The following is a 23,361-nucleotide window of genomic DNA, read 5'->3' on the forward strand; positions in this document are numbered from 1 at the left end:
GATAGATAGATAGATAGATAGATAGATAGATAGATAGATAGATAGATAGATAGATAGATAAAAAAAAATAGAACACATGTAATCATACACAAGTTTTTAACAGCATACAGTCAATTAACTTGTTTCTCTGACATCTATCAATGCAGATCATTTATCAGATAGATTTCAGTTTGTAAATGTTAATGATAAATCCTCCATGCAAACAAAGGTTAGACACAGTGTTCCTCAAGGTTCAGTGCTTGGACCAATACTATTCTCCTTATATATGCTTCCTTTAGGAAACATTATTCGGAAACACAATAAATTGTCATTGTTATGCAGACGATACTCAATTATATTTTATCAATAAAGCCAGATGAAGACAACCCGTTAACTAAACTACAAACATGTATTAAGGACATAAAGGCCTGGATGACCTGCAACTTCCTGTTATTAAACTCAGAAAAAACTGAAGTTATTGTGCTTGGCCCTAAACACCTCAGAAACACATTATCTAATGATATAACTACTCTGGATGGGATTACTTTGGCCTCCAGCACTACTGTAAGGAACCTAGGAGTTATATTTGATTATGATTTGTCCTTTAATTCCCACATAAAACACATTTCAAGGACTGCAGCATTTCAAGGGCAGACACCCTCTCTATGTTTAACAGTAGGCTTAAAACTTTCCTTTTTGATAAAGCTTATAGTTAGAGCCGGCCAGGCTTGTCCTGGACCAGCTCCTAGTTTATGCTGCTATAGGCTCAGACTGCCGGGGGACTTACTAGCTTCAATGTTGATTTTCAATGTGCTTCTCTCTCCTGTCCTTCCTCTCTCTCCTCTCTACCCCAACCGGTCGAGGCAGATGTTCTCCCACTTTGAGCCTGGTTCTGCCTGAGGTTTCTTCCTGTTAAAAGGGAGTTTTTTCTTGCCACTGTCACCAAGTGCTGCTCATGTGGGAATGTTGGGTCTCTTTAAATTAAATTGAGATGACATTTGTTGTGATTTGGCGTTATAAAGATTGATTGATTGATTGATTGATTGATTGATTGATTGATCATTCCAAAAGGTGATTTTTTTTTTTATCACTTACATTGACAGATGACAGACTGTAAATAAAAGTGAATGAGCCAGAGAGACTTTGGGAAATATGTTTAAAATACAGACGTGTAAAATAATAACAATCAACGTAAAACGAAAAAGAAAAAGAGAACATTAAATGAGCAAAAAAAAATACCCCAATATACAGTGGTATTAAATAAATGTGTTCATTCAAAACAAACATACAAAAACCTCAAATATATCAATACTATTTAAATTGTATTTTTATTTTGAAACTTCCTCCTCTGATGTGTATACCTCCGGTCGGCTCGAGACAAGCTGGTCGCGTCTTGTGACCGGCTGACTCCAGAGCCAATCAGAACGCACCATCTGTAAACATGGCGTCAGTGTTCAGGTGGAGATGTGTGCTGCTGTTGCTCTGCGTCTATCTTCTCTCTATTCTAGCGACTGACAGCAAAGCCAAGCCCAAGAAGAAAAAAGACATTAGAGACTACAATGACGCAGACATGGCGCGGCTGCTGGAGCAGTGGGAGGTAAGCTGCTGCTGTCTGTCTCACAGGAACTACTGAACAACCGTTAGCTCTGTATTAGCCAGGCTTCATCAGCAACACACACCTCAGTTTAATATGTGGCCAGTCTGAGCTGTAGAACAAGTTCCTGTCTGATAGTCGGCTATTTTCTGTTCTGATACTTCACTCTGACCTTGTCTCTTAAAGGACAGGTTCAAAATGTTGTCTTCCATAAAACAACAGTGAGGAGCTGTAACCATTCTTCCTGTTCATACAGACAAAATCCACAGTCCTGCTTCTGTGTCAAAATGTGTTTAAAAGTAGATCTGAAGCTAATATGAAGATTCAGCCTTTCCAATGAGTCAAATCTTCATCTTCTATTTTTCAGTGTTACAGTGTTTTTAGTAGCAAAGTCTTTTTGTTACTATACTTCCACCACAGCTCAACAGGGAAACACTAAGAGGGAATTTGATGCTAAAAAGACTGTAAATGTGTCAGATATCACTTGATATGACTAACTCACACTGCTGAAGCTCAATAGAAGCTGATCATCTACTTTTGAAGACTGTGTGGACACACTGTGGATTTTTGTGAGTTTTTAAAATCCCCCTTTTCTCCACACAGAACTCATCAGAAACAAAGAATTATCCAAGCATGCCATAACATTTAGAACGAGCACAGAGAGAGTGAGGCAGTAACAGTAGTTTAACTATTTCTCCTCTTGGCTCCACAGGAAGATGATGACATTGAGGAAGGTGACCTTCCGGAGCACAAGAGGTCTCCTCCTCCCATTGATTTTGGCAAGGTGGACCCGTCCAAGCCTGAGGAGCTGCTGAAGATGTCCAAGAAGGGCCGGACTCTGATGGTTTTTGCTACAGTGTCTGGGGATCCCACTGAGAAAGAGACAGAGGAGATCACAGGTCTGTGGCAGGGCAGCCTCTTCAACGCCAACTTTGATATACAGAGGTACGAACTCACTGATCTCATTCAACATCTGTATTTAGCTGCTGCTTTTTCTACCAACACACTCCACTCTGACTGTGATGTTTGAAATAATGGACATCATGTGGTGTCAGTTTCAAACCATGCTCACTTTTGTGGACATTACATAGACTTCCATCCATTTTTCTGGGGACTTACTCTAACCTTAAGTATTGAATGTGTGTGTGTGTGTGTGTGTGTGTGTGTGTGTGTGTGTGTGGAGGGATAATATGACGTTTTCTTGGAGTTTGTGTGTACATGCTGCAGCTTTCCTCTGTAAAAGAGCCAGTAAATGCAGCTGGAGTGATGACTGAGACCAGGATGTTTGGATCCAAACCAACAATGAACTGATCTACTGTGTGTTACCAAAGTCTGATACATCTTATTCCTCTGTGCCTCAGCTGTTGTCCAAAAACTATTAAAGTCTGTGTAAAGTAAGAATAAATATGTGTTCTGAGTTTGACATACCACAGAAAAATGTGTTGTTAACCACCCTGCCAAATTTAAATGATTAAAAAAATCGCCAAATATATGAAATTAGACTTCAAAGTTGTGTAAAAATCAGCCTCTGTCTCTGCTCCCAAACGCTGTGGGCGTGCCCGCCGAGTTCTCTGAAACCCCGCCCCCTACCAAGTGTCACCTGTCAATCAAAGTCACCACCTCTACCAGAAACATGGACGCTTGTCACTACCCGATGTGAGTCGTTACCCGATATGAGTCACACATGCGCAGCTTGGAAAAAACACATTATCCACCCGACTCAATCGCGATTCGTGAGAAATATGAACTTTTTTTTTTTTTTTTTTTTAAGATTTTTGTCAGGCATAGACAACCCATTTTCCAACATGTATAATATGTTTAGAAGTAAATCAATGAATTGACTTCACACATACTTTAAAAACTCATTAACGAGCAACACTGCTGCACTTGATGACACGTTCATTCATCATGAAGAGTTTTGGCGTGGTATCTTGTTCAGAAGAAAGATTAATAACTGTAATCACACTTTGAGTCTTCAGAGAGTAGTTGTGTGTGAGGCAATGCTACTGAGCATGTGTGGGAGTGTGCTTTTGACTTTCTGTTACATTGTAGCAGGACATCTTGTTTCTAGCAGTTTAACAACCATTTAAAATCAAGTTATTTGCATTTTCATTAGGTCTGGGCTATATATTGATATTATATTGATATGGTGATATGAGACAAGATATCGTCTTAGATTTTGGATATCTTAATATCGCGATATGTCATCAGTTGTCTTTACCTAGTTTTAAATGCTGCATTACAGTAAAATATATGATTTTCGGAACTTGTTCTGTTTTGTACCTTTTACCCACTTTGTCATTGTATCCACTTTACTGATGATTATTTATCAAAAATGGCATAGTGTAAATGTTTTGTGAAAGCATCAAGAATCATCTCTACAATATTGTTGTGATATTGTTATCGAGGTATTTGGTGTAAAATATCGTGATATTTGATTTATCCATATCGCCCAGCCCTAATTCTCATAGTCTACATGTTTTAATGAGGAAGAAGGAGAAGGAGTAGGTGACATTTTAACTCAGATACAAATGATTATAGTATTTTTATATATTTTAAAACATGTCTGAAGGACGCCTTAAAAAGTACTTAAAATTTTAGACTGGCTCCAAAGCTGAACTGGGTCATCACTGTCTACTATGCTGCTCATAACGGTTACATTACAGTGGAGGGTCTTGATCCATGTGTCCTCCTGTCCTCCTGCAGGTTCGTGGTGGGCTCCAACAGAGTGATCTTCATGCTGCGGGATGGCGCCATGGCCTGGGAGGTCAAGGACTTCCTGGTGGGACAGGAGCGCTGTGCGGAAGTAACCGTGGAGGGACAGGTGTTCCCCGGGAAGGCAGCCAAGAAGGACGACACCAAACACAAGCAGCAGAATGAAGTGAAGAAGAAGAGCAAGAAGAAGACGGAGAGCGAGAAGTCAGACCTGGAGGGGAACAGGGCCAGCCATCTCAAACTGGAGCTGTGATGCAGGAGCAGAGGAGGGGGGCACAGGTCCGTGTCTTCTGGACTCTTGACATGTGACGGCCTTTAGACTCTGTTAGACATGCTTATTGTTCAGAGGCTTCAGGAGCACATGACCAGGCCATGGGTTCAAAGTCTGCTGGGTTCAATCAGAATGAGTGCTGAGCTGTCCCTCATCACTGCAGTGACACGTACATCCAAAAAGCTCTTTAATCTGTTGCCTTCTTTTGTTCATTTCTGTCCTTTAGTTATATTTTGATTGTCATCAAATGAACCCACACATGTATGAAAGGTACACTATAAACATTATTAAATGTCATTCTTGATGCCATGAGCCATGTGAGGTGTGGAAGTGGTTTTCCTGGTACAGACACAGTGGGGAGTCCCTTATCAGACCTTCAGGTCCTGGTCTGTGTTAGACTCTGTTCAGGTTCAGCAGCACTTCAAGATTTGATGCAGCACCAAGTTTACTGTCAGATTTTTCACTGAATATGAAATAAAAGTTTTTATAAAATGGATTGATTATTATTCCATCGGTGATATTTGAATTGTAAGTTTGTAAGTGGTGTCCTCTCATCCTGCCGGAGCTTTCAACACTCATCAGCAGTCTTATACTAACTGTGTATACAGTATATACTTACTAATCTTAACTCTTACATACTGTTCATATTGTACACCCTCGCATCGCAGTATGTTCCTGGTCTAAGAATCCCCTCATAAAAAGTTTCTATACCACATCCTGATGCCTGCTCAACAAGGAGGTAACAGCAAAAAATTAAGGTTATTTTGTAATATTTCAGGTGCCTGTTTCCATGGCAACCTGGGCAAATTTGGTGGGAATGCAGGCAGTTCTCTTCACAGTTTCAAGGTCCCCCATGAACTATGTCACAACTGTCCCATAAAACACACACAGATATGACATGTGCATTTTTTTAAGATTCTCTGGTGAATCTAAAAGACATGTCAATACATTCTGTGTCAAATCTGATCCAGAACAGCCTCAATGGACAAACATTTCAAAATATTTTCATTTTTTGTGCATTTTGGGCCACTTAAGAAAAAAGTCATCAAATTTCAGAGTAAAAAACATTTGGGGTGTTTTTACAGCTGTCAAATTTGACCTGAACGGTATGTAAGGGTTAATAGAGTACTGTTTCTGCAGCCACTATACAACACATCAGCATACTACAGGATTTAATTTATAGCAGGAAATGATGCAATCCATGCATTGTCAAACTGAGACCTCACAATACCACAGTGAGTTAAACAGGAATGTTTTCTGAGTAGTTTCACCACCATTACTGTTCATTCTGTCTTCCTCCTGTCATCAACAGCAAACTGAAATCAATTTTTTTAATTTTGTCTAACTGATATTTTCACAGTCACAATTCATTTTCCTTCATTTCTCAGATTAAAAGTTATTAAAGTTATTAAAAATGATTTTCATGACAGCAGTGTGCAGACATCTGGCTCTGATAATTCAGTGGAACGTTTGGCACACTGAGCTGTATATTAGGTAATAACAAACTGTGATGTCTAGATTATAATATTAAGTGAGTACTTACCGGTAATTTTTTTTAGAGGATGGACTCAACATATGCAGGCCACATTTCCTCCATCTGACCTCTTTTACCATTAAGCATAGAAAGTACTGTAGTGTAGGGCACCAGACAGGAGAATAATGCAGAACCAGCCCTGTGGTTTTGTAGGGACACACAACACACACAAATGAAACAAATATGTATATATGAGTACCTGAGTAAAGAACAAAACCCAGCTAGCCTGTCTCTCTAGCTACAAAAGAAGATTTACCAAAACATCTGAAATGAAATGTTAATAAGGACAACAAGCGAAACCAAACAAAAACCAAACATTTAAATCCCTTAAGGGTATAAAGTGAACTCAGCCCAGCGAGCACGGTGAGGGGTTTACTGGTTTGCTGAGGGAAGAAGCCTGGAGAGTGACAGGCTGAGATTAGTACTTATCTGAAGGATCCAACCCAGGCAGGTTACAGCTTCTGAACTCAGATGATAACATTATTGGTCTTCATATATATATGAAAGCACATGCTATTGCATATTTAATCAAACCTTAATAAATGATTCTAATCAAATAAGTAGAACCATTTCTTTTACCAATAACTTGAACTCCAATCTGTTAACTGTTTGGGACACATCCAGATGTTCCATACACTCATCAATGAAACAGCACGTCAGCATCACATGACAGAGCAGTTGTTGATTAATGAAGCAGATCGTTAGCGGCTCTGGCAGATGTGGACAGCACCAAGTGTAAGAAACTGATGAACTCACTCATTTTATTCAGCAAGCACAACAGACGGAAATTCATTCTTCATATCTGGGTAAACATCTGGACTTGATGGCATACCAATAGAAATATACAAAACTCTCATTGAGCTGATAAAACAACCATCACTAACATGCTTTAATCCCTTCAATTAAATAAATGAATATAGAAATACAGAAATAGCCTTAAAAAAGATTATTTATGGAAATATAGAGAATAAATCCAATTTAATTTAATTATATCTGTTTCATTAACAAATGTATTTATTTTTCATGTATTTATGTTTTTAATCATTTATTTCTGCATTTATTTGTTTATTTTTCTGCATCATTTTTGTAGTGTTTGCAGCTATGCTAGTAGCTGACACAGCTACATAATGTTAGCATGCTAACATGCTGAAGTTGAACCCTTTATTTGGTGAATAACTCTTTTGTAAACATCCAAAATATCCCCCCCCCCATGTCTCTCTGTCAGGTTGTACAACCATGTGGAGTTTTTATATCTGGACTTTTTGGTAAATGTTTTATCCTAGACCAGCTAGGAAGCATATATGGTAACTTCACTGACCTTTAATTGCAACATAGAATGACAAATTTGAAAAAAGTCACAAAAGCACAAAAGTAATGTAATATCCCCCAATAACTCTGTAGGGTTGAAATGTTGAATTTCCAAGTACTTCAGTGAGTGCCTTATAAAGGGTTAAACCTAATGAAGTACTCATGGAGCAGAAGTTACAAATTAAGATCATGTAATATATAAAATATATAAAAAGACCCTAAAATGCAGTTATAACATATATATATATATATATATTTATTTTTTGTTTTGTTTTTTGTTTTGTTTTTATTGTTGTGTATATATGTTATAATTGCACTTTAAGGTCCTTTTTCTTAGTTTATAATTTTATTGTTGTGTATATATATATATATATATATATGTATATATGTATATATGTTATAACTGCATTTTAGGGTCCTTTTATTTAGTTTATTAATTTTATTGTTGTATACATTTGTTTTTATTTGTATTTTCTATATCACTATTTTTTAAACTCCTGTAGCAATGAATTTTCCCCACTGTGGGATCAATACATTTATCTAATCTTATCTTATCTTAATATAAGCTGTATCGTAGATACTAAAAATGACACCTGTGTGCTTGTTTGATTTCAGAAAGCTATGTGACCAAACGTCAGTATACAGGGGGTGAAAAGTTGGGACAATTCTAAGGGCCTGTGACTAACAGGGGCCCTAAAAAATATTTGACCATTTGTTAAATTCTTTATATTAACATATCATCATGGATAGACATAGAATATAGAATAGAATATTCCATTTACAATTTAACTAACGCTTTATTTATATGCAGACTGTTGCATACATGTCTACACAGTGTTCTATTATCACAGCTCAGTGTCAGTAGATATTGTACAGTTAGTATTGGACTATAAGAGTTGCAAATCATCACAGGTAGAGGTGTGGTTAGAGAAACTGCTCATGGTTGGTATGACCTGTGTGTGTGGTGGTGGGGCCCAATGTGATATCTTTTCATGGGGGCCAAAACCCCTGGTGGCACCTGATCATGGACACACAGTATTTGAATGAGAATGCAGTCTTATGTACAGTATGTTGCTGCATTTGTGCAAACAGCTGGATAGAAAGGAGCAGATGTGTAGAGCTAACTTTCAGTCAAAGTGACAGTCAGACAAACTGTTCACCATCATTTATTTCTGTACAAAAGTCTTCAAAGGAAAACAAAAAAAAAGGAGTTTCATCACTTTACAAGCTCAAGCCACATATACAACACATCCATTTGGTGTACAGTGAAAACAAGTCATATGTATGTATGCAGTGAGTGTCTGGTACAAGTCTTAAAATGGAACTATAATGCTTTCTTACATACAGTATACATACAGGACAGGAATAACATTACAACTCAAAAGATGTTTCTTATAGACTTGGATCAACGGGGTCTGTACAATAAATAAGTATAAAATATATCTCTTATCAATCTGAATTTTTAAAAACACATTAAACATACAAAACACTCAATTACGGCTACAACCTCCGAAAAAAGACCAGCTATTTCGGCAAAGGGAGGGGGGGGAAATCTTTTTTCAAGCCAGATTGGAACAAAGATTTCTCTGTCATTTTGAAATGGGGGGGGGGGGGGGGGAATTGCACATTTTTAAAGTTTCCTGATTTAACATTCAGTGGAAAATTGAATTTCATCTTGTATATTGTTGTGGGCTTTCTTGCTGGTTCACTGCATAAACAAAGACAGATGGATCACAAACACGGATATGAAACAAACAGAGGAAAAAACATCACGATATCAAGTGAGCGAGTGCTCGGAATGAAACAGAGCTAGTTAACAACCACTGGTTTGGATGCAAACGAGGAACGTTTCTTTTTTTTCTTCTTTTCTTTTCTTTCTTTACACACTTTAATCAAACAAAGCAAGACAATCAAAGCACTCAAACTTCTATGTCTGTCACATATCACAGAGACCTGCGTGTGGGAAGGGTTCTCATTGATGCACATATACATGCGTTTGATTAGCAGGCTCACACTTGCTTAGTATTTGTCCCCTCTGTCGATATTGAGGCTTTGCAGTTGCATCACAAATCGCCTAGCAACCATGGCTGACATTATGGAGGTCCATCAGAGTATTGGTCAGTAGTTAGTAATGTGTGAATATCAAATAAACAATCAGACTAGAAAAACAACAACAAAATCATAGCAACAATTACTGTTAGATTATAATGTAAAAGTGATGATGTCATACCTCAGATGTAACTTACTGTGACTCAGAGAACTGGCAAACCCAATGTCCTACAAACTACAGTCATATGGAAATGATTTGTGTTAATTTATTTTTATTTGCAGTGTTCACTCTGTGTTAAAGCTAATTATAGTGAGTTAGTTATTACTCCAAGATACATGAACCTGTTTGGTTTGGTTTGTTTAGACATTTTTAACCTGTTCAACCTGGCTTTTGATTAAGAACGGATTTTTTTCGTAGTCTTTTTATTCTATTTTATTGTATTTGTTTTAATTTTTTTACATTATTCTATTACCATTCTATAGTTTTATCTTATTTTATTTGTCTCTTTTTGTCTTTTAATCTCTTTTTTAACCTAGTTTTAGTCGAGCTTTAATTAAACATCATCTTTTATATTACTTTTATTGTCTTTTTAATCTATTTTTACCTAGTTTTTACTTAGTTAATAAACCCTTTCTCTTTTCTCTCTTATATTATTTATTTATTTAATATTATTATTATAATACAAAATGTTTCCTTTATGTTGTCTCTTAGTCTGTCTCATTATCAGCTTGTCAATCAACTAAATGTAAATCACTTTGAACTACACTAGATAAATAAAGTTTGATTGATTGATTGATTGATTGATTGATTGATTGATTGATTGATTGATTGATTGATTGATTGATTGATTGATTGAACTGAACTTGGATACTGACCACTGAGACCAGCTGTAAAGGTCTTGGTCAAAGTGTTTTGTCAAACTACTATTTCCATGAACAAGAATAAACTTTCCCAGCAGATTGTTTAGAAAAGGAATTTAACCTTTTTTTTCCAGGACCTTTCAATTTTGAAGGAACAGTTTGAGTGAAGTAATAGTTTTCTCCTTACTCGGCAGTTAACATCATGTTTTCTTCTAAATGTTTTTTGCGAACACAAAATATTTGCATATGATTGTCTTTGGTTGTGTAGGAGGTTAGAATGTATGACTTCAGTTCTGTGAGCACATGCATAGATCTGTAACAGACGTGGCTATTAGTTTGACACCCTAGGCTGTTTTTAGTTGGAAGGCCTCAACGTATGAACCCCCATACAGTACAGCAGTGGTCTCCAACCCTGCTCCTGGTGAGCTACTACTAGTTCATCATTAGAATCAGGTGTGTTAGAGTGAGGAGATACCTAAAACATGCAGGGCAGTAGCTCTCCAGGAGCAGGGTTGGAGAACACTGCCCTACAGGAACTCATGAGAACCCTCTCAGCTCTCTAATGGTTACAGTCTTCATGGGCAGACGCATACCTGCAGGCAGCAAGTACACTGCTCAGTGGCTTTTGTCTACAGGACACTATTTGGCAAGCAGCTGCTGATAAACCACATAGTCCTGGGAGGTGGAAAGAGCTGGTATGTTCTGTGCAGCTGTCACCACGGCTTGTGGGAGATGCCAGACCAAGATGCATGGCCAGCTAACCGGCAACCCGGCTGGCAACATGCCAAACACTTGTTGATGGACCAAAGGGCTTTTTATTGCTTTCTTGACCTGTTTTGATTCAAATTTCATAGCTTTCTTAGCAAATTTGTAGCTGGTGAGCCCACACCATGACGACCCCATAGGTGTCTCCAACATGCCCAAACACCCAGCACTCACATACAAGCTCTTCTACCACATCTAGCTCCAGGAAGGGGCCCAGTTTCCTTCCCAGGTGAGACTGTTCTGTCTATTATTATATGATTCAAAAGGGTACTTGAAAGAAGCCCATCTAGGTTGCTCATGCACATGATCTGGATGCCTCCTGGATTCCTCTATGGAAGTATTTCCAGGCACACCCAAATGAGTGGGGACATGCTGGAGGGATTACATATGTCATCTGGCTGGATGTGGTTAGGGATGATGACACCTGGGCCAGTTTTTTTTTCAGCCTGCTGCCAACCTGACCCTGACCAAAAAAGATGGATGGGATACACAGACTATCCACTGAAGCTGGCAAATATCTTGACTTGAGAATTCATAAATTGATTTAGATTTCACTCTTTTAACTCAAGCTCCTAGCTAGTAAATCACTAATCACTACTCTCCTAAACTTCTCAAAACATTTGTATCTGCCTTGTTCTGTTTTATTATGTTGTGTCAAGCACTTGTTGCAAACATTGTTAAGAAAAGTGCTATATAAATGAAGTTTATAATAATTATTATAATCAATCACACCTACTTCATACAGCGATTGGTGAGGTGTGCTGTAGTGACACTGTAGGTAAAGTGTGAACTTCTCTTTCAACCTACATCTGACAACTTTCGGAACTTTCCAAACTTGACAATCTGACCAGCATGCTCCCTGGTGCAGAGTTTGAACTTCTGTCTCAAGATCTCCTTTCATTCCTCACACTCGACTACTTCCGTCACTTTCCTGTGTATAATCAACAAGAGCACCATGAACGCCTTTGTGCAGTGACTGACTAAACCAGTTGGCCGATTATTGTGTCTTGCTATCAGACATGTTCACACCCGTCACCTGACTGTGTCACCAGAGAGCGTCTTCATTTAGATTTAGCTTCATGACTCAAGGAGGTCAGCATCCTGACACTGTAGATGTCAGGTGGGTCAAACCAACAGCGAAGTCTGTTAGAGAACAGAGTACTATGAAGTATTTGAAGGTTGAACTGTCATGTCAGTCTCTAGACCAAAGCTAAACGAGGTGTTTCTTGACAATGTCAGACCAGGCCTGCTAGCTCATTTAGCAAATAGGCCGATGTTGATGTGAAGATGAACCTGTATTACGGTCAATGTTTGCTGGTGTATAAAACAGATGTTTTTACAGCATGGCAATAATGTTAAGCTGTCCAAATCCAATGGTTACGTAGCAGACAAGCTAACAAGCTATAAACACAACGATGAGCAAACATGTTAGTGTCTATTAATGTCGCTGTTGTGAGCCACTGTTGCCAAGGAACCTCCAATATGGCCGCCAGAGGGTGCGTTCTCACCTTATTAAAGCCCTCTACTGATGTTGGGGGTCTTACACACTTACAGTTCAACATGGGCAGTGCTGGCTCTTGGTGTTTGGGGGTCTTCCCTTATCAACACATTGAATCACATCATTCTTTCTCTGTGTCGAGCCTGGAAAAAAAACACCACTAGATCCTGGACCAATGGCTCGGAGCAACCGACTGTCACACTGCAGTGCTGGCTGTGTGTGTGTGTGTGTGTGTGTGTGTGTGCGTGCGTATTTGTGTGTGTGCTTGTGTATTCTTGTGGGGGGTATGAGTGCCAGTATATGGGGGCTACATAGTCTCTTGGTTGTCTTCCCCACTCTGTCTGCCACTCATAGCTTCATCTTGTGGACCACAGGGACAGGCAGGACCTGATGGATCTTGGCTCGGTCAGTATCCGCCTCCAGATGGACCCAGTCAGGTTTAAAGGAGCCCTTGAAGCCCACAAATGCCAGCTTATCTGCAGGGAAGCAAAATGACATCATAGGAGGAGAAATGATCAGAGCAGCATAGTCACTTTTACACAGCAGGTGTGGAATGTCATAATGACTGGTTATTGCAAAAAAATGTTGATTCCTGATATAACCCTGTTAAAACATTTCTATGTCTCAATAAAGGAATTTCATAAAGAGAGAACGACTCATTCATTTACATTTACAGTTACATATAAATCTATCTGTACATGATACTTGAACATCAAATTCAGAGAGAGGCATTTCATACACTAAATGTGTATTTAGTCGTTCTTGATAAATCTCTCAACATGGTAAAAGTTAGTTATAGTGTTGTGGTGTAATTAGTTCCATGTAACATCATTATGTAATTTAATGACAAAATAAATGTAAGTGTAATCTGTTACAGTTACTGAGAAGAAATGTGTCATTAAATTACATCACACCTTTAAAGCTACCCTTACCTTTGTTGCATTTTTACACATTTTTTTTGTTTAGGTTAAAATGTTATTAATAAGGTAATGGCACTTTAAAATGTTAGAGAGATCCACCAGGCATAGAAACTAATCATTATTCCATTCTCATAATATTCAGTGAAAACTCTGACCAATTATATCTTTCGGTCCGAATGATATGATTGGCCGAGCGACCTGCCTGTTTTCCCCTTCCGTATTACGTAATCGCACGCACCCCACCACCCGGAAGAGAGTCTGTTGCGGGTCCACGGCATTATAATACATCCATGATCCACGGAGATAGCCGTAAACAGACAGTAACGACTGACAATGACAGACAAAAGCGGGCCATGGCTTCCACCTCCAGCCGCTCCCACGGGGGAAAAGAAAACTATATATATATATATATATATATATAGTGCGCGCTAGCGGAGGGGAAGGGAGTGCGGGGGTGGGACATAGGAGTGAAGAGGGGTTGTTGCTGTTCAAGTTTTTTCAAAGTGCTGTGTGGAATGCAAGAAAGGGAAGAGTAGCTTTAAGATTTTGCTCATTTTTTAATATTCAACATGTTACTGAATACATATATTTCTGTTTTTAATTCTTTGAAATCAGTATTTTTTATATTTAGTAAATAAATCATGACGTGGGTTTATTTAGAGCACACATGGGCTTAAATGGAGTCACAGTACCAATAAACCCTCTTTATTCATCAAATATCTTTATTTTATATTCTATCTACATGAACTAATGAATACATTTTACAATGAGAGATTAATGTTGCTTTATAAGAAATGATCTCTCTTATAAATCATGTCAGTATCCATGAAAAACAGCTGGACACTTACCCTAACAGCTGGAAACATTGGTTAGAACATTAGAAAAGTCATCAAAAAGTCATCAAATGTAATAAGTTACATTACTATGATGAAGTCATTGAAATAGTTACATTACTTATTACATTTTAAATAGAGTAACTAGTAATCTGTAACCTATTACATTTCAAGTAACTTTCACAACCCTAGTTAGTTAGTTAGTTGCTTTGGCTTTACCACATACTGTTAAAAACAATGCAGGACAATAATGAGGAAAAGCATAATCGGGGATGAAATATCAACAAACAAAGACAAAGACATAAATACAGTAAGAATGTACAGTAAAACAGAAAAAGACAGAACAGATTTGAGTGAAATTCAAAGCATACTTTTCTTTCTGCATCATGTTGCGTTTTTGTAAGAAGGACCAGCTTTACACATTTTTGGTAGCTTTTGCTTGTCTATAGCTCCTCCCTGAGGAGAGAAGCTCAAAGTGCAATCTATTGTTTCCCTATGATGTTGCCAGCTACTGCATATTTACCATTCTCTGCAGTTCCTGTTTATTCCTAACAGTCAGATTTCCACATCATAATATTCTATCCACCAAACCATTTCCAGAGTTTGTCTACCAACATCATCTTCATGGAACGTCTTAATTATATGTACACTCTCTATATGTGGCTTTCTCCACAATGTAGTCAGTATTCTCTGTGAAGTTAAGGAGGCCAGTAACAGTAGTAGTACAACTACTGCCATTTAAAATGAGTGTTTTCAGTATTTCTGGATAAGATAAGCTAATAGTTTTTTTTAACTTAATTTGTATTTATGAAGAAATAATATTATTTTACTACTCAGCCAGCATGTCCATGTGGGCCCCCACATGGGTTAGATGCAGGCTAGGTGGGTACTGAGTGGGCATGGGCTTGAACTGGGCACATTTTGCAGGTCCCACATGGTTTCAGTAACATGGGCCCCACATGTGAAGCCCACGTGGGCTGACTGCATGAACCCCATGAGGGATGTAAGTGGCCTGCAGCAGGCATGGGCATAACAGGGCAAATTGTATGGGCCCCATATTGTTTTAATAAACATGGTCCCCACATGTGAAGCCCATGTGGGCTGGCTAAATGGGCCCCATTTAAGGTCCATTCTGATCCCACTTCGACCCTATATGGGCAAACATATGGGCCTACATGGGTCTTGTGTAACTCACCCAGTTGGACCCCACCTGAAACCCAGTCAGAACCCACTTGAAGCCCATATTTGCAGCCCAAATTGAACCCTTATGGGGCCCACATGGACATGCTGGCTGGGTATTATTTTGGTTCACCAACTGTTGAAACAACAGCGTCATCTGCTGCAGCTTTGTTGAAAGTGTTGGATGTTTAGTTCAATGCATTTTAGACATGCTAACACATTCATCACAATACACCTGTGTACAGATATACTGTAGTTACAGTTACCTTTCAGTTTGATGCCTTTGTCTGCACCAAGTCTCTCCAGGGCTTTAGTCCAGGCTCCTCGAGTCACCAGACGGCCTTTGGACGTCACGAGAACAACAGAACTAGAGAAGGAGTGAGACGATCATTGTAGTGTTGATGTTTCGCTAACAGAAGCTGCACGTGTCTTCAGCTTCAGCATGTGTGTGATACTGAAGTCTCAGACCCTAGTCAATGTATTTTAATATCTGTGGATGTTTCAGCATCCTCTAAAGCATGATGGTGGGAAGAGGAAGCTGTTCAGAGAACTTCTATCAACATTAAACAAGGTCCACTTACTAATTTTCAATCAAATCTTTCTCAGTTTTTATATATTCCTGCATAAGTAAAATACCATTAAACCCAGCAGAGTGATAGTAAAGTGGGACAGTAGTCCGCTTCTTACCCGTCTCTCAGTCCACTGATGTATTTGTCCAGCTGAGTAGGGATGCCCTGTAGGATTGAGTTCCTGAAGCCTTTGCTCTCCACCACCTTCCCATCATGCCCGTCGATTACGGTCAGCTGAACCCCATCATCTGGTTGGTACAGCTTCCTGCCATTCACCTGCCAATCACAACAGAGCCAGCCAATCACACTGCTGTTCTAGGATGTATAGAGTGACCATAAAGCACACTCCAATAAAGTCACAAACTCATGTGCATAGATAAAAGTTTAGATACGTTACACTTGCTTGTTAAAATAAACAAAAATTGAGACCAATGCACACAAGAAAAAAAAGGATGATAAAAAATGTTTAGAAATATTTAAATGAAAAAAGTAAATAAATAAAATAATTAAATAAATAAGTAAAATAAGACAGAAAAGACAAAGGGTTTATTAAAAATGAGAGTAAGCACGAGGTTGAAATAGATTAAAAAGACAAAATTAAAGATTCAATTGAATAAAAACTAGTATTACATCACTAGATACTCAATAGTTGACTAAATAGTGAGCAAGACATTTCTGATCATCTTTTCAATTGATCATCATCACCATTATCGGCTGTAAAGTCATTTTTGCATTTATAAGATATGGCATATTGCATTGTGGGATTATTAGCATGAGGTAGTATAAATGCCATGGACTGTGCAGTGAATAGGGAGCACATCTGGAAACTGGTGCACGGATGTGGATAGCCTAGCTTAATATAATGACTGGAAACATATGGATTTGAGTACATCCATGTACACAATTCTATAGATTAAATGTCATGACTATATCTCATTGGTTTAACCTGAACACAAACAGCTGATCTCAGTAGCTGGGAGCTAAACCAGCAACAGCCTTAAACATGACTTATGCTATATTACCATCAACCCTACAGTATAACATCTAGTGGGAGATGAAATAGAGGTAATGTTCTCTTCCTTACACGAGTTAATGATAACTGTAACTACTTGATTGATTGATATGGAGTGTCAGACAGACAGCAGTATGCAGGATAGGTAACCAACCAGATCAGTGGAAACATGCAGTTACATGTAATGGGTGTAATAATGAAACCACTATTGTGTCTCTAAATGGCATCTCCTGGAGGAATGAAGATGGAATACTTCTTATAGTATATATTCTAATGTGTGAGCTGTGTAGTGACTATCATCCTGTGTGGACTGTATGAAACAAAGGTTACCTCAGTGAAAGCAAAGTCCTCCTTGATGTGGAAGAAGCGAGTGTTGTAGGACTCCAGTTTGACCTCGAGGAAGTGTTCCGCTGAGTGCTGAGACAGAAAACACAACATTTGACATTTCACTGGAAACTATTTAAAATCTCAAATTCTTACTAAAATTACGGAGCGAAACAACTGAGATGAAGTAAACAAGGCTGAAAATGTCACTTTGATATAATGTAAAAATATTTCTAATGGTTGCTGTGGGGAGACAGTGGAATGTATTACTACAAATATAAATATATGCATAAAATGTGTGAGTTACAGCATTTATACAGTATGTAATAATAAAAGTGTGCTGATAAAGAAAAAAAACAACAACCTAATATCACATATGTTAAGGCCTGAACAGTGTCAGTTGGGTAAAAACAAGCTCTTTATAAAATAAAGTCTGCATTAGAACATTAGAAATATTCTCACCAGCCTGGCGTTGGGAATCTTTCTGGGCATGGGAACATCCACAACAGGCAGCTCAGAGTGTCTGGGATAGGCCTGGGCCATGCAGTTGCTGGGTGGGCTGCCTGTAGGGATGACGGCTGTGATCTTTACTCTCTCACATCCCTTGATGGAGCAGAAGGCAAACTGCTCCCTGTCGTTGTGGGCCTTCACCTTCAGGAACAGCAGGCTGTAGCAAACAACAGTACAGGTTTAAACTCTATTATCATATCTACCAACTTCCATTTCTCTCTATTCTCCTCACTGTGTCTTCTGCTCCTGATGCCATACATCCCTTCATCATCTCTTTTTAATTGCATTTACAACAGATAACATAATTTAGTTTCCTTATTATTATTTTTGGACATTACATATGTTTTTTATCCTGCACTTTATAATCAGCTGTATTGACTATTGGCTTTATTTTACTCTTACATCTCCTTTTTATTGTCTTTTTATTGTCTGTTGTTTGTTGCTTTATTATTTGTATGCTTATATTGAGCTGCAGGAAACCTGTATTTTCTATCTATCTATTTTTCAAAATATATTTCAGCCTTTAAAGACCAGAAGTTTATTTTAGCTGCATAAAGCAACATGTGACTGAATCCAATTCAATTATCCTTTAATTTGGGGGCAGCTGTTGACAACAAAACACTGACATACTGCAATATTCCTATTTACCTATCCAGCAGACACAATGCATCATTAGTATTTATTTGGGGTCATGTTTGTGTCTGCCTGATGAATGGAAGTCCAACATCCACCTGCTTTTAGCTCTGATTTAGTTTAATGAGAAAAGTATCTGTGTGTTTCTTCACCAGCTGTGTCTTTGTGCTGTGTGGTGCTGAGCAGGTACTGTAGAGTGACTTTAGCTTTTTCAATAGAAACAGCTGCATGCTGCTGCTGATCAGAGCTGAGTTGAAGGCTGAAGTTTTGTGCTGTAAAACCAAAACAGTTATCTAAAAAAATACTAAAAGTCTCTGCACAGCTGAGCAGAACTACAATGTGGTTAATAATGTTGTTCTCTGTGAGTATGTCACTACGAGCATCACCTTTCACATTACACACTTATTTGATACATTGTTAATATACGTATATTGATTCATGCAGCTTTAATCAGAAGACATCAGAACAGTGACTCTGTCAACACAGGAAAACTATGGTAATCAAGTTTCTGTGTGTGTGTGTGTGTGTGTGTGTGTGTGTGTGTCTCTGTGTGTGTGTGTGTGTGTGTGTGTCTGTGTGTGTGTGTGTGTGTCTCTGTGTGTGTGTGTGTGTATCTCTGTGTGTGTGTGTGTGTGTGTGTGTGTGTGTGTGTGTGTGTGTGTCTGTGTGTCTCTTTGTGTGTGTGAGTGTTTGTGTGTGTGTGCGTGTGTGTGTCTGACCCAGTGTCTTCCTCCCAGTAGTAATAGCCTCTGGCCAGGTGGGAGTGGTTGATCTTGTCCCTCTGTGTGGTCCTCATGAAGACTCCAGTCTTGCGGGTCTGTTTGGTCAAGCGGTTGTGGATGTCTGAGAGGATGGTGAAGGTGGTGCCTTGTGGGTAGCAGAGGCCCACACTGATCCAGTCATTTCTGAAACATAAAAAAAACAGAGCAGTTTATACTCTGACTTCTGCCTTTGTCTAATAAAGTGAGTATCACATGAATAGAGAACAGATTAGTTACTAATCAAGGATAAATGACTCTGGCTCTGGATTAATACGTCAGACTAAACAAACTATATCAACTATTTTTCTTTTACCATTTTCTAACATTTAATAACAAATCATTTATAATATCATCTTGTCTCTCATGTTGATGATATTGGATCAAAAGGTGGAATAACATTTAAAAAGAATTTCTGGTGTTGAAATCCATATGCAGTGTATGCACCTGTTAATGAAGTGAATGAACAAATTGCTAAACTAAGTTTAAGGAAAATTCAATGTGAAATATACACAATATTCTCCTCAGGTATATTCTCACTTAGCTGTAATTTTTTTCATGAGTGAAACTGAACTGAATTTAAAATGACTATAATATCCTGTAAACACATCCTCTGGCCATCCATTATCTTCATATATAAATTATTCATTAGCAATCACTTACACTATGTCTCATTTATTCACTGCTCTGTGTGGCTGATTATCAGTCTGTTATATGCAGCATGAAGGATACACTGTTCTCTAATACCACTTAATCATATATATAACATTTTAAAGCAATGTAACCCATCAACTCCATTTATTCTGAAGGTCAGAGGTCAATATCAGACATCTTGTACATCTTAGTAGATGTGAGAGCTTAGTAAATAAACACAGTTTATTTACTAAGCTCTCATTTTATTCATCCGCAGTGGTGCAGCTTGATGTAGTATGCAGTATTATGAGTGATGTAGTATGCAGTATTACAGTAAAAGTACTGCAGTATTATGAGTGATGTAGTATGCAGTATTACAGTAAAAGTACTGCAGTATTATGAGTGATGTAGTATGCAGTATTACAGTAAAAGTAGTGCAGTATTATGAGTGATGTAGTATGCAGTATTACAGTAAAAGTACTGCAGTATTATGAGTGATGTAGTATGCAGTATTACAGTAAAAGTACTGCAGTATTATGAGCGATGTAGTATGCAGTATTACAGTAAAAGTACTGCAGTATTATGAGTGATGTAGTATGCAGTATTACAGTAAAAGTACTGCAGTATTATGAGTGATGTAGTATGCAGTATTACAGTAAAAGTACTGCAGTATTATAGTGATGTAGTATGCAGTATTACAGTAAAAGTACTGCAGTATTATGAGTGATGTAGTATGCAGTATTACAGTAAAAGTACTGCAGTATTATAGTGATGTAGTATGCAGTATTACAGTAAAAGTACTGCAGTATTATGAGCGATGTAGTATGTAGTATTACAGTAAAAGTACTGCAGTATTATAGTGATGTAGTATGCAGTATTACAGTAAAAGTACTGCAGTATTATGAGTGATGTAGTATGCAGTATTACAGTAAAAGTACTGCAGTATTATGATGATGTAGTATGTAGTATTACGGTAAAAGTACTGCAGTATTATGAGTGATGTAGTATGCAGTATTACAGTAAAAGTACTGCAGTATTATGAGTGATGTAGTATGCAGTATTACGGTAAAAGTACTGCAGTATTATGAGTGATGTAGTATGTAGTATTACAGTAAAAGTACTGCAGTATTATGAGTGATGTAGTATGCAGTATTACAGTAAAAGTACTGCAGTATTATGAGTGATGTAGTATGCAGTATTACGGTAAAAGTACTGCAGTATTATGAGTGATGTAGTATGTAGTATTACAGTAACAGTACTGCAGTATTATGAGTGATGTAGTATGTAGTATTACAGTAAAAGTACTGCAGTATTATGAGTGATGTAGTATGCAGTATTACAGTAAAAGTACTGCAGTATTATGAGTGATGTAGTATGCAGTATTACAGTAAAAGTAGTGGTTTGGTCCTCTGACTGATATATTGTTATTATGACATCATTAGATTATTAATAGTGAAGCATCAGTGTTAGAGCAGCATGTTACTGTTGTAGCTGCTGGAGGTGGAGCTAGTTTACACTACTTTATATACAGTTAGCTAGTTTAGTCCAGTGGTTCCCAACCTAGGGGTGGGGCCCCTCCAAAGGGTCAGCAGATAAATGTGAGGGGTGGTGAGATGATTCATGGGAGAGGAAAGAAGAAAAAAGTGAGTTCTGATACACAAATGTGTTTTCAGTTTTTAGACTTTTTCTCTAATCTTTGATTTTTGCTGAAATGTATTGAAATCAAACCATGTGAAAAATTTAGTGGGGAAAAAATCAGGCTGCAGCTGTTTTCTTCACTGGAGTCTAAAATAAACAGATCATATTTCAGCTCTCTCTGCAGCTACACCTGCTGTAATCTTCTGTAAACTCTAGGTGGCGCCATTGGTGTATGCACCATCCGTGGGACTAAACTGCTCTGGCTCTCCACTGTCCATGTCAGGGTGGACTCAGGCTGTGGGGAATAGTTGACATGCTTGAAATGACACTCTGTTAAAACAGCTGACAGGGACACTGTAAACATCATGAGAAGGGAGGAGCACAAAGGCTAAACAAAGTCAGGCTGTCCCCGTTCCTGTGGGGAATCCTGCTTAATGTCAGGAGTGAGAGGAATGATGTGACAGCCTCCGTCAGCTTCATACACTCACCATGAATCATCCCAGTGACCTCAGGAGTTGCTCTGCCATTTAAACCAGGGATCAGCGTTCAAAAACATATGAACCCTGACAGCTGACTTCCTGTGTCCCAAACTCATCTTTCACAACATGTTCATGTAATTCTCTACATGCTTCTTTTTTATATTCTTTCTTATTCAGATTATTTAGATATGATCAATATAATTCCATCAAAGAGCTCGTCAGCCTTCAGCTTCACCTTTACATCATCATCTGTCTGTGAACACAACAAAAACACCACTGGGAAGAGGTCAAAGGTCATTGACCAGGAGTCAGTGGAAGACCAGAGAAAGTTCAATGAGGACATTCACAAATGACACACATCCCTGAACAAAGAGTATGATGAACATCTCCCCCCATGTACATAACACTTTCTTTTTTTTTTATCATGGGACCTGGTGTAAGTATGGAACCTGACCTGGATAAAGACTCAGAGAAGTGGTTGAAAGCTCTGAAACACTAGAAAATTGACTTTTAAATTGAGTTTTTTTGTAATAATAAAGTGAATAATAAATCTCCATGATCAACTTCATGAGGACTTTTACATTAGATACTCTCTATTCCTGGAAGGCCAAAAAATGTCTCCTCAATGTGCTTAAAGGAAAGTCAAAAGCTGTCAAACTGTACTGGACATTTCTGCAATGGACCTCTGAAAAATGATGGTGATGAATGAACAAAAACCCAGCAGGCACACCACTTTCTTTTCAATGTTCTTCTACAGTTTACAAATCTAACACATGCTGCAGAGCAAAAAGTCCACCCGAATACTAAACCCTCCCTTTCACTGCTCCTCGCTTCCAGACATAAAGTCTTCCTCCTCGACCTCTCCTTTTCCTTTTTGAGTGTGTGCTTCAATGCTGCTCCGGTAACAGTGTGATGGAGGAGTTGGAGGTAAAATACAGGCTAAAATTCACTTCATGGATGGCTGACTGCAGCAGATGAAGCCCTCGGGCTGCTCGGCGCAGTCGGAGAAGCGGGGCTTGTAAACAGGTCAAACGCTGCTGAGGGATTGGCTGGATGCTTTATGTGGGATCAAGAAGGTGAATTATGCTGCCTGGGATGATTTGAAAGTCTGTTCAAAGACTGACGGAAAAATGAAAATTCTCCTTTAAATAGACAGCCTCTCCTACTAATTTTGACATAACATTTGGCAGCTAAAATACAGCTCACATCCTCCTGACTCCATTACCACATTCATTACTGTCAACAAAAAAACACTCCACAGAGCACCAATAACCTTTTGTACAGTACTTCTACTATATA

General features: G+C 38.3%; 2 protein-coding genes across 3 annotated transcripts in view; one reads left to right on the forward strand and one right to left on the reverse strand.

Annotated features, from left to right (window-relative positions):
• Positions 1-1,420: 1,420 nt before the first annotated feature.
• Positions 1,421-5,055, forward strand: mesd (mesoderm development LRP chaperone). The gene is made up of 3 exons (XM_062419375.1): positions 1,421-1,576; positions 2,286-2,518; positions 4,280-5,055. The coding sequence occupies exons 1-3, from the start codon at positions 1,421-1,423 to the stop codon at positions 4,539-4,541; spliced, it is 651 nt and encodes a 216-aa protein (XP_062275359.1). The 3' UTR covers positions 4,542-5,055.
• A 3,467-nt stretch (positions 5,056-8,522) lies between these two features.
• LOC133980350 (cell migration-inducing and hyaluronan-binding protein-like) overlaps positions 8,523-23,361 on the reverse strand; it is a 115,634-nt gene continuing 100,795 nt past the window's right edge. Inside the window, exons 23-29 of one of the 2 annotated variants that reach the window (XR_009925169.1) lie at positions 19,274-19,459; positions 17,874-18,078; positions 17,418-17,504; positions 16,194-16,351; positions 15,773-15,873; positions 10,373-13,050; positions 8,523-10,065 (exon numbers count right to left, since the gene is read on the reverse strand). Coding sequence is in view for 1 of the 2 variants with exons in the window: in XM_062419057.1 (XP_062275041.1) it covers positions 12,923-13,050; positions 15,773-15,873; positions 16,194-16,351; positions 17,418-17,504; positions 17,874-18,078; positions 19,274-19,459 (865 nt within the window). In the remaining variant the exon portion in view is untranslated. Of the gene's footprint in view, positions 10,066-10,097; positions 13,051-15,772; positions 15,874-16,193; positions 16,352-17,417; positions 17,505-17,873; positions 18,079-19,273; positions 19,460-23,361 lie in introns of those variants that run through there. The other variant, XM_062419057.1, reaches the window with a different exon arrangement.

This window comes from Scomber scombrus, chromosome 1, assembly GCF_963691925.1.
Source record: "Scomber scombrus chromosome 1, fScoSco1.1, whole genome shotgun sequence".
In the NCBI taxonomy this organism is placed as follows: Eukaryota; Metazoa; Chordata; class Actinopteri; order Scombriformes; family Scombridae; genus Scomber; species Scomber scombrus.

Coding starts and splice junctions, on each gene's coding strand:
- mesd (XM_062419375.1), top strand. CDS start 1,421: ATGGCGTCAGTGTTCAGGTGGAGATGTGTGCTGCTGTTGCTCTGCGTC. Junction 1,577..2,285: donor GGCTGCTGGAGCAGTGGGAG/GTAAGCTGCTGC, acceptor TTGGCTCCACAG/GAAGATGATGACATTGAGGA. Junction 2,519..4,279: donor GCCAACTTTGATATACAGAG/GTACGAACTCAC, acceptor GTCCTCCTGCAG/GTTCGTGGTGGGCTCCAACA.